General features: G+C 38.7%; 2 protein-coding genes across 2 annotated transcripts in view; both read right to left on the bottom strand.

Annotated features, from left to right (window-relative positions):
- Positions 1 to 6,729, bottom strand: part of LOC103604635 (general transcription factor 3C polypeptide 6-like) — a 7,916-nt gene extending 1,187 nt beyond the window's left edge. Inside the window, exons 1-3 of the mRNA XM_008589211.1 lie at positions 6,713 to 6,729; positions 6,313 to 6,443; positions 2,013 to 2,607 (exon numbers count right to left, since the gene is read on the bottom strand). Coding sequence (XP_008587433.1) covers positions 2,306 to 2,607; positions 6,313 to 6,443; positions 6,713 to 6,729 — 450 coding nt within the window. The 3' untranslated portion in view covers positions 2,013 to 2,305. The remainder of the gene's footprint in view (positions 1 to 2,012; positions 2,608 to 6,312; positions 6,444 to 6,712) is intronic.
- A 748-nt stretch (positions 6,730 to 7,477) lies between these two features.
- Positions 7,478 to 15,526, bottom strand: GTF3C6 (general transcription factor IIIC, polypeptide 6, alpha 35kDa). The gene is made up of 6 exons (XM_008589208.1): positions 15,430 to 15,526; positions 15,018 to 15,098; positions 13,909 to 13,972; positions 13,764 to 13,808; positions 11,624 to 11,737; positions 7,478 to 7,835 (listed from the first exon to the last, which is right to left on the bottom strand). The coding sequence occupies exons 1-6, from the start codon at positions 15,484 to 15,486 to the stop codon at positions 7,534 to 7,536; spliced, it is 663 nt and encodes a 220-aa protein (XP_008587430.1). The 5' UTR covers positions 15,487 to 15,526; the 3' UTR covers positions 7,478 to 7,533.
- Positions 15,527 to 15,536: the final 10 nt, after the last annotated feature.

Below are 15,536 nucleotides of genomic sequence, written 5' to 3' on the forward strand. Positions count from 1 at the left end.
GAAAAAAAAAAAAAAAAAAAAAAAAAGAAGCTTCACGCTCCATAAGAGCCAATATCTCTTAAAACAGCCCAGAAGTACAGCTTCCAGGGACCTCTGCAAGAAGGAACTCAAAATTTTCCCAAAGCCCATGTTTTCCAATGGGCATTTATATACTTTGTCATAGCCTTCTTGGTCCACATACAGTTTACCAATTAGGGATCACTTTTAATCATAAATAGTATTGCCTAGTATCACACCTGACATTCCATTATTATCTTGCCAAGTAGGTTTCCAGAGAAAGTGCTGAAAGGTAAACTCAAGGTCATTTTACCAGGTAGAAAGAGAAAAGGTTTTGTTAACCATTTACTCATAACAGTCCAGGGCAGCGTCATAGTATCAGCACCCAATCTTGTTGCTCTGCAACTCAGGGCTTCTATTTCCAAAGTTAAAGTCCAGCACCTCTTCTGGAGCTGTAGTCACCACATCATGTTCCAGCAGGATGAGAGAGAAGATGAGCTTACCTATTACCTTTTATGCCTTACAGCTTAAGAACACTTTCCAGAAGCATCATTCAACACTTCTAATGCCATGTCAATGACCAGAATTTAGTCATATGGCCACATGTGGGCTGACCGGTTAGCTCAGTTGGTTAGAGAGTGGTGCTGATATGGCCACATGTGTCTGCAGGGACAGCTGGGCACACTGATAACCTGAATAAATTCTGGGATTCTGTTATGAAGAAAAAAAGGAAGAATAGATATTGGGCCAGACAATTAGCCATCTCCCCTGTACATATGTATGGTGGAAAAGATAAACTTTTTATTAAAAGCTGAGACTAAAAAAGTCATATAAAAATTGGGGAGATATATGAGCTTATGTTTTGGAAATGCTTTTTATCAAGGTAAGTTGTGTCCGATTATTATCTTTTTTAGTGGCTGGCCAGTATGGGAATCTAAACCATTGACGGTAGCGTTACAACACTGTGCTCTAACCAACTGAGATAACCAGTCAGCCCTGTTGTCCATAAAATAGTAAAAAGTTACAAACTTTTTGAAGAAATAAATCCCTCATCCTAGAATATTAGTTCTCTAACCTTTTAAAACAAAAGTTATCTCTATCAACTGTGAGATGTAATTAATGTGAGGTATGTTTTAACTTACTGGTACTACGTTAAACTGTATGAAATTGCTTTTAGCCAGAAACAATCAAACATTGGCAATTTCATAACCTGCAACAAAGTACCAAAGATTGTGAATAATTTACTTAAAAAATACAAATTAGATCTAGGTTATCACTATAACAAAATGACTATCACAGTTGAATTATCATCTTTCTCAAGTAGGAAAGGAGTGAAATTACAGCTGTAATATTAGGAATTGTACCTTAAGCACTTCAAAATTCTTTTCTCTTCCTAAACAAAATAAACTTCCTGTGATAGACTAAAAAATGGTCCCTCAAATATTTCCATGTCCTATTCCCTGGTTTTATGCCTGTGTATGTTGAGTTACATGGCAAAAAGGACTCTGCACATGGAACTAAAGTTATAGACCTTAAAATAGGGAGATTATCTGAGTGGGCCCAATGTACAAATTGATCTTTAAAAGCAGAAGTGGAAGACAGAAGGGTCACTGAGAGAGAGAGAATGAAGGAGGAAGTAACAGGAGAGATTCAAAATGGGACAGGGACTTGACCCACCATTCCTGGCTTTGGAGAGAAGGGGACCATGAGCCAAGGAATGAAGATAGCCTCTATAAGCTAGAAATGGCCATCAGCAGACAAACAAGGAAATGGGACATCAGTCCTTCAACTGTGAAGAAATGAATTCTGCCAACAATTGAATGAGCAAGGAAATGGATTTGCCCCCTAGAGCCACCAGAAAAGAATGCACTCCTGCCAACACCTTGCTTTAGTCCAGGTGAGTCCCATGTCAGACTTCTGACCTTTAGAACTATAAAACAATATGTTTGTATTGTTTTAAACCACTGGATTTGTGGTAATTTGTGACTGCTGCAACAGAAAATTTATGCACTTACCTTAGTATACACTCCAATTTGAAGGATTCATGAGAGAAGTCTCCCTAAAGTCATTTAAACCATATTTTAAAAAATTTAGTTCATGTCTGGTCCTGAATGATTCTGGTATATTAAGTTGTGCTACAATTGGAAATATGTGTACATCCAACAAAAACAATAAAATAGTTTGATTGAAGGACATAAAATGTTTAAAAAGTAAAAATAAAAATAATAAAAAACTAAGAGTTACACAGCTGATCATTTTACATAAAAACTCTAATTAAAGTTCAAAACTAATTATTATGAGAAACATATCATCTAGGAGTCATTTCTAAGGCAGCATCTTGAGTTTCCACAAAAATAGAACCTTCTGTCTCAGAAAAAGGGATATCATTAAGAGGACCAGAATCCTCTATTTCCAAGTGCCGTGGTTTCTCCTGTTCATAACTCAGGTTTGAGCTGTCTTTCATTTGAATCTCTTGCTCTTCCAACTCCAAGGGTTTATCTGGGGCTGGAGATACAACTTCTTCATCTTCATTTTCATGCAGAAAGCTACAAATCATGTTGGGTCTATAGGAGAAATTATTATCCTTGATTTGCAGCCATTCCACCCCACCTAATTTGGGGAAGGGGGGAGGACAAACCAAGAAACAAACATGAAAAAGGAATTTTAGTTAAGTATACTTTTCTTTAATTTAAATCTCATCCTGTGAATAAATGTCAAGAGTGAAAGCCCAACATAAACCAAGAAACATGGTGCCTGTAACTACTAATAAAATGATCATGTAATTTCCATCTTCTAGTGAGACCTCGGAATGCCTACAGGCATGCATCATCAAAATCACTAAAACCTGGGCCGGCCCGTGGCTCACATGGTAGAGTGCGGTGCTGATAACACCAAGGCCACGGGTTCGGATCCTATATAGGGATGGCTGGTTTGCTCACTGGCTGAGCGTGGTGCTAACAACACCGGGCCAAAGGTTGAGATCCCCTTACCGGTCATCTTTAAAAAAAAAAAAAATCACTAAAACCGATCAATTCAATTACTATTCCATGCCCCTTTCCTAGAGTTCAATTCTCAATTCATTCTGAGAAATAATTTCAGCTTTCACTGCCATTTCATGCCTTAAAGGAAACTTTGTCACTTCTCTACAATTTTCTCCTTACCTTTTCAATTTTCATAATATATCTACTTCCAAGTTAGGACTCTCATCATTTTTAGTTGGAACATTCAATTGTGAAATGAGACAGCTCTCAAAAAAACAAAACAAAGCAAAACAAAACACACTTTAGGCTGGTCAGTTAGCTGAGTTGGTTAGAGAGCATCCTTATAACAACAAGGTCATGGGTTCAGGTCCCCATTCTGGCCAGCTGCCAAAAAAAAATTCACTCAAAACTGAGACATTTTTGTCCCTTTCGATACTCATAGTCATAGCCCTGAACTCTCAATGAACCCCCATGATCAAGAATTGCTCCAATAATGCTAGTTATTTTTTTCTTTTATCCTTATTACCTTTTCAGCCAAATATTTTCAATGGATCCTCATTAATTCCTATAGCTAGCCCAAGCTGTTTACTCTCATCTTAAAAATTCCATTACATATCTCTAAGGTACCTCCACCTATCCTGCCATCCTGTTCACTCCTCCATCCGCTCCTACTCCCAGCCATAAACTAACTCCTCTGCAGCTGCTTGTTGAAACTTCTCACTGCTGATCCCATGTTTTTTCGTATGTTATTCCTATAATCTCTCCCTCTATCAAAAATGTATTAGTCCCTTTCTCTCCAAGTCAGCTTCAACTTTTTTTTTTCCTAGTTAAGTGAAGCAGTGGGAGTAGAGAAGGAACAAAGAAATCTGTAACTGGTTGTGATCAATTAGTTGTAAACATCACTGCACTTGGATCAACCCAGCTTCAAATACTGACTTTCCTATTTTTTTCCTGCAATAACATCATTCTCTTTGTCACGTAGGCTCAAAACCCTGACACCATCCTTTGCTCTATTACTTGGTACATAACAGATACTTAAATAGAATAAATTGGGTATTAAGTCATGTTCATCCATATCTGCTTCAATGTGTTTCAGTGTGATTTTAGAGTACAAGTTCCTAGAAAGTAAAGGTCATACCCCCTGTCTATTTTGTTCTGCCTGCACCATATTGCCATGTTTGGTAGCCAACCTCCAAGATGGTCCCCAGTGATCTTCACCTTCCTGGTATTCATGCCCCTGTGTAGTCCCCTCTCACACTGAATAGGATTGCAGAAATGACAGTGTGACTTCTAAGGCTATTTCATAAAAGACATTGTGGCTTCTGCCTTGTTCTCATGGATTACTTAATCTGAGAGAAGTCAGCTGCCATGTCAGAATATTCAAACAGTCCTGTGGGGTAGTCACACAGCAAGGAACTGAGGCCTCCTACCAACAGCTAGCACAAACTTACGAGCCATGTGATAAGCCATCTTACAGCCAAATCTTCCAGCCTTCAGATGACTGCATCATGAGACACTGAGCCAGAACCACCTAGCTAAACTGTTCCCAAAATCCCACTTCAAAGAAACTATGTCAGATACTGTTATTTTTCTTGTAGTCTTAAGCTGTTAAGCTTAGGGGTAACTTGTTATGCAGCAATAGATAACTAATACAGACTTGAATAGTTGGTTGCTAATTTATTTGACTAGACATCCAAATCTTCCCAAAGATCTATTAGATTATTAAAGACTAGGAGGAGAGGAAATTCCATAACTTACTTTAATAGGAGTATCTAAATGATAACTACGCTTACAATATGTATCTGCCTTTCAAGTTCATTCTAGAATCTAGTTCATTCTAGAACCTCCTTCTTCCTATTATTTTTACAGGGTGCCTAAAAAGGCACAGTTTCGAGATATATATGATAAGAAAAAAGGTTTGTTATGTAGTTGTGCATAGTTGGTGTAATTAATTTCTATATGATCAATATACCTTCAAATGTTTATTCCTTGCTTAAAATATAATAAATCTTTTAAGTCATCAACACTCATCACTAGAGTCTTATTTACTAGAGCTTCAAATATGTTGTTGAACAATGCACTTTTAAACCATCAAGTCATTATTTTTTCAGCTTCACAAACATGTGCCTGCTATGGGTGCAAGCAGCACTGGTCTAAAAGTCTCTAGTCTGTGATGACCAGCAATTGGAGAAGACTAAATGGATGCTAATTAAGAACTAGACTAACAACTGCAGTCCTAGAGTCTCCCCCACATATAAAGCCAGCTTCTTCCATCTGTGAGCTTCTTGGGGAAGGTTGCTGCAGCTGCCAGAAGTTTCCAAGGGATCCCCTGGGATTACACCTTGGGAATTAAAAACTGTTATCCGCTCTACTTATAAGGAAGAATTTATTAAGACACACACACACACACACACACACACACAGTTGAATTCCTTAGGGCTTGGAAATCATATCAAGTTTCTTGGCACACTCCTCACAGTTGTTTCCAACACAAAGCAGATATTGGTTTCTTATAGGTCCCCAGTAACCTTGGCTACATTAAGAGTCCAAATGAATTTTAAATCTATGCTTGATACTGAAGAAAACCAAAATATGCCGCCCCAAAATATACACCTATGGCATATTTTGAGATAACTACTCAAAAGGCCTGCAGACACAGGAACAGCTCTGAAAAGCTATCTTTTTTGGAGGGGAGATTTGCATCTGTAGAGGAAATCTATATTATGAGTAAACAGTGGATGCCAACAGGCTTTCTCTGAGACCCCTTTATCTGCATTACCTGATCTAGGATAAATTATCTTACAGGAAAAGGAAACTAAAGGTTTGACAGTTTTAAAGGTCTGACAGAGAAACCTTTACTACATGCTACCATCTATTCTTTCTGAGAGCTGCTACCTGAGAGATTATATCTGCATAGCAAGACAGCCTTTTCTGGCCATGTATTTCCTTCCCTCACTCTCTCATAACCTGTTGCCACCTACCTCCAGGAACCCCCAGAAATACCCTTCTGTGCAGTATAAAAACTTCAGTCATCGGGCCCTTCTTTTTGTCTCACACTTTATATGTGGCTCCCATGCCTATGTGCAAAATAAATTTTGTTTGGTTGTTCTCCTGTTAATTTGTCTACTGTCAGTTCATTTCACAGACTAAAATCATCAACTCTTCAGAGGGAAAAGAGAAAATTTAAAACTTTCCTACAGTACTTTTCAGGGGGCACCCTCAATTTAAATAAATATAATTATTACTACAAAGTACAAGGAATGTCCTGGTAGCAATGTGTCACTATCAAAGCCAATAGTGGACCCTTTATTCTCAGAGAATCAAGTGAACTAACCTATGTTTTCTTCTCCTTCCTTCTTTTCTGTCAGAAGAGTTCTTGTCATGCTGAGCTTCTTCATTGTATGGCATTTATATTTTAGCACTGTTTTATTATTGCCTTCTGTGTCCACTAGAACATAAAATGAACTTGATTATTATGCTGCTTGATGCCATCAAATAAAATAATGATGTTAAGTCTCAATAATTGTAGTAGGGAGTTAGATTAAACTTCCTATCAAGATAGTATTAAAAAGAAGAAAGAAAAAAAAAAGGCTGCCTGGTTAGCTCATTTGAGAGTGCATGGTGCTGATAACCACACCAAAGTTGAGGGTTTGGATTCTGGTACAAACCAGCTGCCAAAAAAAAAAAAAAAAGAAAGAAACAAAAACCCCAAAAACATAGTGTAGTAAGTTCACAGTATAACATCTCTCATGTTCCAAGCACAGCATTTGAAGGCATGAGTGGACTCAAAAATATCACCAGGGAACAGAAATACAAAGCTACGAGTGAGATTAAAGCCACAGGCCAAATAGGCTCCANTGAGAGAGAGAGAATGAAGGAGGAAGTAACAGGAGAGATTCAAAATGGGACAGGGACTTGACCCACCATTCCTGGCTTTGGAGAGAAGGGGACCATGAGCCAAGGAATGAAGATAGCCTCTATAAGCTAGAAATGGCCATCAGCAGACAAACAAGGAAATGGGACATCAGTCCTTCAACTGTGAAGAAATGAATTCTGCCAACAATTGAATGAGCAAGGAAATGGATTTGCCCCCTAGAGCCACCAGAAAAGAATGCACTCCTGCCAACACCTTGCTTTAGTCCAGGTGAGTCCCATGTCAGACTTCTGACCTTTAGAACTATAAAACAATATGTTTGTATTGTTTTAAACCACTGGATTTGTGGTAATTTGTGACTGCTGCAACAGAAAATTTATGCACTTACCTTAGTATACACTCCAATTTGAAGGATTCATGAGAGAAGTCTCCCTAAAGTCATTTAAACCATATTTTAAAAAATTTAGTTCATGTCTGGTCCTGAATGATTCTGGTATATTAAGTTGTGCTACAATTGGAAATATGTGTACATCCAACAAAAACAATAAAATAGTTTGATTGAAGGACATAAAATGTTTAAAAAGTAAAAATAAAAATAATAAAAAACTAAGAGTTACACAGCTGATCATTTTACATAAAAACTCTAATTAAAGTTCAAAACTAATTATTATGAGAAACATATCATCTAGGAGTCATTTCTAAGGCAGCATCTTGAGTTTCCACAAAAATAGAACCTTCTGTCTCAGAAAAAGGGATATCATTAAGAGGACCAGAATCCTCTATTTCCAAGTGCCGTGGTTTCTCCTGTTCATAACTCAGGTTTGAGCTGTCTTTCATTTGAATCTCTTGCTCTTCCAACTCCAAGGGTTTATCTGGGGCTGGAGATACAACTTCTTCATCTTCATTTTCATGCAGAAAGCTACAAATCATGTTGGGTCTATAGGAGAAATTATTATCCTTGATTTGCAGCCATTCCACCCCACCTAATTTGGGGAAGGGGGGAGGACAAACCAAGAAACAAACATGAAAAAGGAATTTTAGTTAAGTATACTTTTCTTTAATTTAAATCTCATCCTGTGAATAAATGTCAAGAGTGAAAGCCCAACATAAACCAAGAAACATGGTGCCTGTAACTACTAATAAAATGATCATGTAATTTCCATCTTCTAGTGAGACCTCGGAATGCCTACAGGCATGCATCATCAAAATCACTAAAACCTGGGCCGGCCCGTGGCTCACATGGTAGAGTGCGGTGCTGATAACACCAAGGCCACGGGTTCGGATCCTATATAGGGATGGCTGGTTTGCTCACTGGCTGAGCGTGGTGCTAACAACACCGGGCCAAAGGTTGAGATCCCCTTACCGGTCATCTTTAAAAAAAAAAAAAATCACTAAAACCGATCAATTCAATTACTATTCCATGCCCCTTTCCTAGAGTTCAATTCTCAATTCATTCTGAGAAATAATTTCAGCTTTCACTGCCATTTCATGCCTTAAAGGAAACTTTGTCACTTCTCTACAATTTTCTCCTTACCTTTTCAATTTTCATAATATATCTACTTCCAAGTTAGGACTCTCATCATTTTTAGTTGGAACATTCAATTGTGAAATGAGACAGCTCTCAAAAAAACAAAACAAAGCAAAACAAAACACACTTTAGGCTGGTCAGTTAGCTGAGTTGGTTAGAGAGCATCCTTATAACAACAAGGTCATGGGTTCAGGTCCCCATTCTGGCCAGCTGCCAAAAAAAAATTCACTCAAAACTGAGACATTTTTGTCCCTTTCGATACTCATAGTCATAGCCCTGAACTCTCAATGAACCCCCATGATCAAGAATTGCTCCAATAATGCTAGTTATTTTTTTCTTTTATCCTTATTACCTTTTCAGCCAAATATTTTCAATGGATCCTCATTAATTCCTATAGCTAGCCCAAGCTGTTTACTCTCATCTTAAAAATTCCATTACATATCTCTAAGGTACCTCCACCTATCCTGCCATCCTGTTCACTCCTCCATCCGCTCCTACTCCCAGCCATAAACTAACTCCTCTGCAGCTGCTTGTTGAAACTTCTCACTGCTGATCCCATGTTTTTTCGTATGTTATTCCTATAATCTCTCCCTCTATCAAAAATGTATTAGTCCCTTTCTCTCCAAGTCAGCTTCAACTTTTTTTTTTCCTAGTTAAGTGAAGCAGTGGGAGTAGAGAAGGAACAAAGAAATCTGTAACTGGTTGTGATCAATTAGTTGTAAACATCACTGCACTTGGATCAACCCAGCTTCAAATACTGACTTTCCTATTTTTTTCCTGCAATAACATCATTCTCTTTGTCACGTAGGCTCAAAACCCTGACACCATCCTTTGCTCTATTACTTGGTACATAACAGATACTTAAATAGAATAAATTGGGTATTAAGTCATGTTCATCCATATCTGCTTCAATGTGTTTCAGTGTGATTTTAGAGTACAAGTTCCTAGAAAGTAAAGGTCATACCCCCTGTCTATTTTGTTCTGCCTGCACCATATTGCCATGTTTGGTAGCCAACCTCCAAGATGGTCCCCAGTGATCTTCACCTTCCTGGTATTCATGCCCCTGTGTAGTCCCCTCTCACACTGAATAGGATTGCAGAAATGACAGTGTGACTTCTAAGGCTATTTCATAAAAGACATTGTGGCTTCTGCCTTGTTCTCATGGATTACTTAATCTGAGAGAAGTCAGCTGCCATGTCAGAATATTCAAACAGTCCTGTGGGGTAGTCACACAGCAAGGAACTGAGGCCTCCTACCAACAGCTAGCACAAACTTACGAGCCATGTGATAAGCCATCTTACAGCCAAATCTTCCAGCCTTCAGATGACTGCATCATGAGACACTGAGCCAGAACCACCTAGCTAAACTGTTCCCAAAATCCCACTTCAAAGAAACTATGTCAGATACTGTTATTTTTCTTGTAGTCTTAAGCTGTTAAGCTTAGGGGTAACTTGTTATGCAGCAATAGATAACTAATACAGACTTGAATAGTTGGTTGCTAATTTATTTGACTAGACATCCAAATCTTCCCAAAGATCTATTAGATTATTAAAGACTAGGAGGAGAGGAAATTCCATAACTTACTTTAATAGGAGTATCTAAATGATAACTACGCTTACAATATGTATCTGCCTTTCAAGTTCATTCTAGAATCTAGTTCATTCTAGAACCTCCTTCTTCCTATTATTTTTACAGGGTGCCTAAAAAGGCACAGTTTCGAGATATATATGATAAGAAAAAAGGTTTGTTATGTAGTTGTGCATAGTTGGTGTAATTAATTTCTATATGATCAATATACCTTCAAATGTTTATTCCTTGCTTAAAATATAATAAATCTTTTAAGTCATCAACACTCATCACTAGAGTCTTATTTACTAGAGCTTCAAATATGTTGTTGAACAATGCACTTTTAAACCATCAAGTCATTATTTTTTCAGCTTCACAAACATGTGCCTGCTATGGGTGCAAGCAGCACTGGTCTAAAAGTCTCTAGTCTGTGATGACCAGCAATTGGAGAAGACTAAATGGATGCTAATTAAGAACTAGACTAACAACTGCAGTCCTAGAGTCTCCCCCACATATAAAGCCAGCTTCTTCCATCTGTGAGCTTCTTGGGGAAGGTTGCTGCAGCTGCCAGAAGTTTCCAAGGGATCCCCTGGGATTACACCTTGGGAATTAAAAACTGTTATTCGCTCTACTTATAAGGAAGAATTTATTAAGCAGCTGCCAGAAGTTTCCAAGGGATCCCCTGGGATTACACCTTGGGAATTAAAAACTGTTATCCGCTCTACTTATAAGGAAGAATTTATTAAGACACACACACACACACACAGTTGAATTCCTTAGGGCTTGGAAATCATATCAAGTTTCTTGGCACACTCCTCACAGTTGTTTCCAACACAAAGCAGATATTGGTTTCTTATAGGTCCCCAGTAACCTTGGCTACATTAAGAGTCCAAATGAATTTTAAATCTATGCTTGATACTGAAGAAAACCAAAATATGCCGCCCCAAAATATACACCTATGGCATATTTTGAGATAACTACTCAAAAGGCCTGCAGACACAGGAACAGCTCTGAAAAGCTATCTTTTTTGGAGGGGAGATTTGCATCTGTAGAGGAAATCTATATTATGAGTAAACAGTGGATGCCAACAGGCTTTCTCTGAGACCCCTTTATCTGCATTACCTGATCTAGGATAAATTATCTTACAGGAAAAGGAAACTAAAGGTTTGACAGTTTTAAAGGTCTGACAGAGAAACCTTTACTACATGCTACCATCTATTCTTTCTGAGAGCTGCTACCTGAGAGATTATATCTGCATAGCAAGACAGCCTTTTCTGGCCATGTATTTCCTTCCCTCACTCTCTCATAACCTGTTGCCACCTACCTCCAGGAACCCCCAGAAATACCCTTCTGTGCAGTATAAAAACTTCAGTCATCGGGCCCTTCTTTTTGTCTCACACTTTATATGTGGCTCCCATGCCTATGTGCAAAATAAATTTTGTTTGGTTGTTCTCCTGTTAATTTGTCTACTGTCAGTTCATTTCACAGACTAAAATCATCAACTCTTCAGAGGGAAAAGAGAAAATTTAAAACTTTCCTACAGTACTTTTCAGGGGGCACCCTCAATTTAAATAAATATAATTATTACTACAAAGTACAAGGAATGTCCTGGTAGCAATGTGTCACTATCAAAGCCAATAGTGGACCCTTTATTCTCAGAGAATCAAGTGAACTAACCTATGTTTTCTTCTCCTTCCTTCTTTTCTGTCAGAAGAGTTCTTGTCATGCTGAGCTTCTTCATTGTATGGCATTTATATTTTAGCACTGTTTTATTATTGCCTTCTGTGTCCACTAGAACATAAAATGAACTTGATTATTATGCTGCTTGATGCCATCAAATAAAATAATGATGTTAAGTCTCAATAATTGTAGTAGGGAGTTAGATTAAACTTCCTATCAAGATAGTATTAAAAAGAAGAAAGAAAAAAAAAAGGCTGCCTGGTTAGCTCATTTGAGAGTGCATGGTGCTGATAACCACACCAAAGTTGAGGGTTTGCTGAGCTTCTTCATTGTATGGCATTTATATTTTAGCACTGTTTTATTATTGCCTTCTGTGTCCACTAGAACATAAAATGAACTTGATTATTATGCTGCTTGATGCCATCAAATAAAATAATGATGTTAAGTCTCAATAATTGTAGTAGGGAGTTAGATTAAACTTCCTATCAAGATAGTATTAAAAAGAAGAAAGAAAAAAAAAAGGCTGCCTGGTTAGCTCATTTGAGAGTGCATGGTGCTGATAACCACACCAAAGTTGAGGGTTTGGATTCTGGTACAAACCAAAAAAAAAAAAAAAAAAAAAAAGAAAGAAACAAAAACCCCAAAAACATAGTGTAGTAAGTTCACAGTATAACATCTCTCATGTTCCAAGCACAGCATCTGAAGGCATGAGTGGACTCAAAAATATCACCAGGGAACAGAAATACAAAGCTACGAGTGAGATTAAAGCCACAGGCCAAATAGGCTCCAGCCCTATAGTGGGAAATTGGGATGAGGAGTTTGGCCCTATAGGGTAATGAGGTCTAAAATTCTACCACTCAGAATGAAGGACCAAAGTCACACTTACTAGTTGAGGCCAGAGGCTGGAGTGGGGACATTTCCAATCATGAAAGAAGTCTGAGGAAAAAAATGCTGCCAACCTGCTGCCTGGAGTTTCAGCTTTTAAAGAAAATTGTGGTCCTAGGCAGCAGGGAGGAGGACGAGTCTCTGAGCCAAGGACGACAAGCCCCGAAAACTTCCACACCGTGCTACCTTGAGTGTAAACTGATACCATACTTTAGAGAGCAACCTGGTGATGTCTATTAAGTTGAACCATATGAAATTGTTGATACTTAGCCAAATCGGTAATTTTATATGGTTCAAATTAGAGGTAAAGTTGAGGATACACACATTCATCAATCTATTTCTAAATATATACCTTAGAGACATTTTTATATATATGCATAGGAGACACATAAAAGAATATGTATAGCAGCATTTTTGTAGTAAAGTTATAAGCATAATTAAGAATGTGGGCTCTGGAGCCAGACCACCTGGGCTCGAATCCTGGCTCTGCCACTCACTTCGTGTATTACCTTGGGAATGTTACTTACCTCTATGTGCTTCAGTTTCTTCAACTATAAAATAAAGATAACAGTATCATACGGTGTGGTAAAGATTAAATGAGTTAATACATGTAGATTTAGAAAAGTGTCTGACATACAAAAGGCACTCAATAAACAGTAGTTATTAATAATTATTGGTTAAAATGGAAGCAATCAACACGTCCATGTGAACTGGAGAATATATAGTCACAAAATGGAATACTAAGCAGCAGGGAAAATAAACTAGAGCTGTATGTATCAATGTGTATAAATCTGAAAACATATCTCTGAGTGGAAAAAGATACAGAATGATATGTATAGTATGCTATAATTTATACTAAGTTTGGATATATACAAAACAATGCTATTTATTGTTTGTGAACATATATATATATGTAATAAAAAATTAGGTATAGGAAAGATAAACAACTAATTCAGGAGACTGATTACCTCTGAAGACAGAGGGAAGGGAATAAGTTTGGAAAGGGGTATACTGGGACTTCAAATGTATCTAGAATTTTTTTTTGGAATTTGGGAATAAGTTTGGAAAGGGGTATACTGGGACTTCAAATGTATCTAGAATTGTTTTAGCCATAATTTGGGTCAAGGTTGGTAAAATGGAAGGATTTGATACAACTAGACAATAGGTACATGTTTAATTTTAATATTTACTGTACGAAAGTATGTTTGAAAGTTTATAGTAAAAAGAATGGGCTAGCATAGTAATCACTTACCATGTTCAACATTTTCTTCAAATATAACACAGGTACCAAGAGTATCTGCAGAAAAATTTCAAGTCAACTTGTTGAGAACTAACAAAACTACCTTCTCTGAATGGCATATAAAAAAAGGAGTTTCATCTATATGACATCCTCCTACCTTCATATTCCCCAGCAAAGACATAACTGTCCACTTGCAGAATGGGCCTCTCAGTGTCAATTCCCTACAACAGAATAAGGGATCATTAAAAATCATTAGAAAAAGTCTTCAACATGTAACATTGCTACCAAGGAAACTGATCTCCAGAACTGGGGAACCTCTACAAGATAAGTTACAATGTTCTGATCACAGCAGCTACAACCTGAAGTCTACTTAATTCTTACCCAAGTAGCAAGGTCTATTTTTTTTTTTCCTTTTTGTCTTTTTTCGTGACCGGTAACGGGATCGCAACCCTCAGTGTCGAGCCCGTACCTCCATCGGCAACGGGATCGCAACCCTCGGTGTCGCGCCCGCACCACACTCAGCCAGTGAGCGGACTGGTCTCTATATGGGATCCGAACCCTCCCCGGGAGCGCCGCACTCAACCGAGTGCGCCACCAGCCGGCCCAGCAAGGTCTATTTCAATCAACATCCTCTTCAAGCTTAAGGTAAGAACTGAGGAAGTTCTGTCAACAGTAGCTGAAAGATTTTAAAGTCAAATCATAAAACTGATGGTAACTTATGATGCCGTAGCTCAAGTCAGCTTCAGAGTGTGAGGTCTTTGAAGTCTTTTCTTAGTAGGTATCTTCCCTCCCTGCTTCTCCTCCACAGTTTAACCTTTGTGTGCATCTCTGACTATACTCCATTTGCTTTGTGTTTCTTTGTCCTCCCTCGCTTTCTAAAACTATGTATTTTTTCAATATATCATACTATTCCATAGCAAAATGTTACCTCCTCCAAATCTCTAACTCACTCTCCCACCACACATTCAGACTCAAGCAAAGTTAGGCATTTTACCCCATCTGCTCCCACAGTCCCCGCTGTACTTCTATGATGATCCTTGGAGTTCACTGCTTTGGAAGGTGGGGTGGAAATTATCAATTTTTACGCACAGGTATTTCACCATTCTTTTTTTTTATTTTTATTTTTTGATGGCTGGCCGGTAAGTATTAAAGAGGGGGGGCCGACCCATGACCTTGGTGTTTATAAGACTGCGCTCTAAACAACTGAGCCATTCTTGTTTTAAAATTTAAAAAATCTACAACAATACCCCAATTCAAAAGACTCACCAAAATCTTGCATTTATTTTCACATTTTGAGAGAAAGTCTGAATCAATAATTCCTGACAATTCCACCAGAACCAGCTGCTCCTGGTGGAAGAAAGAGGGGTTAACAAGCTAGCACGCGAGTAAGCAAGACGAGGCGATTAACAAGAGAAGCCCCCAATTCCCATTGCAATGACCCCACCTTTGTGAAAACTGGGTTCTGTTTTCAACAAGAGCAAACAGGCGACGTTACCTCAGGTAACGTCCCTGTTCTAACTACGGTGTGGCAGCTGGAGCCGAGGCCGACGCTCGCCCGCTCCGCGCCCAGGGCCAGAAGCCGCTGAGCCCGCCTGCCACAGCCGGATTCCCTTCCCCACACACAGCCGGCGCAGCCCTCGCCGCGACCGCCGTGCAAGCTTTCCGGCTTAGCGCTTACTGCCTCCTCTTCCTCCTCGTCGCAGTCCTCCGACCTCCGCTCCTCGGGCGCCGCCATGCTTCCGCGCCTCCTCGGTGCCTCCGGACACTAGCCACGCCCGCCCAGGG

The sequence above is a fragment of the Galeopterus variegatus genome, unplaced genomic scaffold (assembly GCF_000696425.1).
Source record: "Galeopterus variegatus unplaced genomic scaffold, G_variegatus-3.0.2 Scaffold5296, whole genome shotgun sequence".
Taxonomy (NCBI): domain Eukaryota; kingdom Metazoa; phylum Chordata; class Mammalia; order Dermoptera; family Cynocephalidae; genus Galeopterus; species Galeopterus variegatus.

What these genes read in the sequence shown, in the direction of transcription:
- GTF3C6 (XM_008589208.1), bottom strand. Translation starts at nt 15,486, where the DNA reads ATGGCGGCGCCCGAGGAGCGGAGGTCGGAGGACTGCGACGAGGAGGAA. An exon ending in AAAATAAATGCAAGATTTTG is followed by an intron (nt 13,973 to 15,017) that starts GTGAGTCTTTTG and finishes ATTCTGTTGTAG; the next exon opens with GGAATTGACACTGAGAGGCC. An exon ending in TGAAGAAAATGTTGAACATG is followed by an intron (nt 11,738 to 13,763) that starts GTAAGTGATTAC and finishes TTTATGTTCTAG; the next exon opens with TGGACACAGAAGGCAATAAT.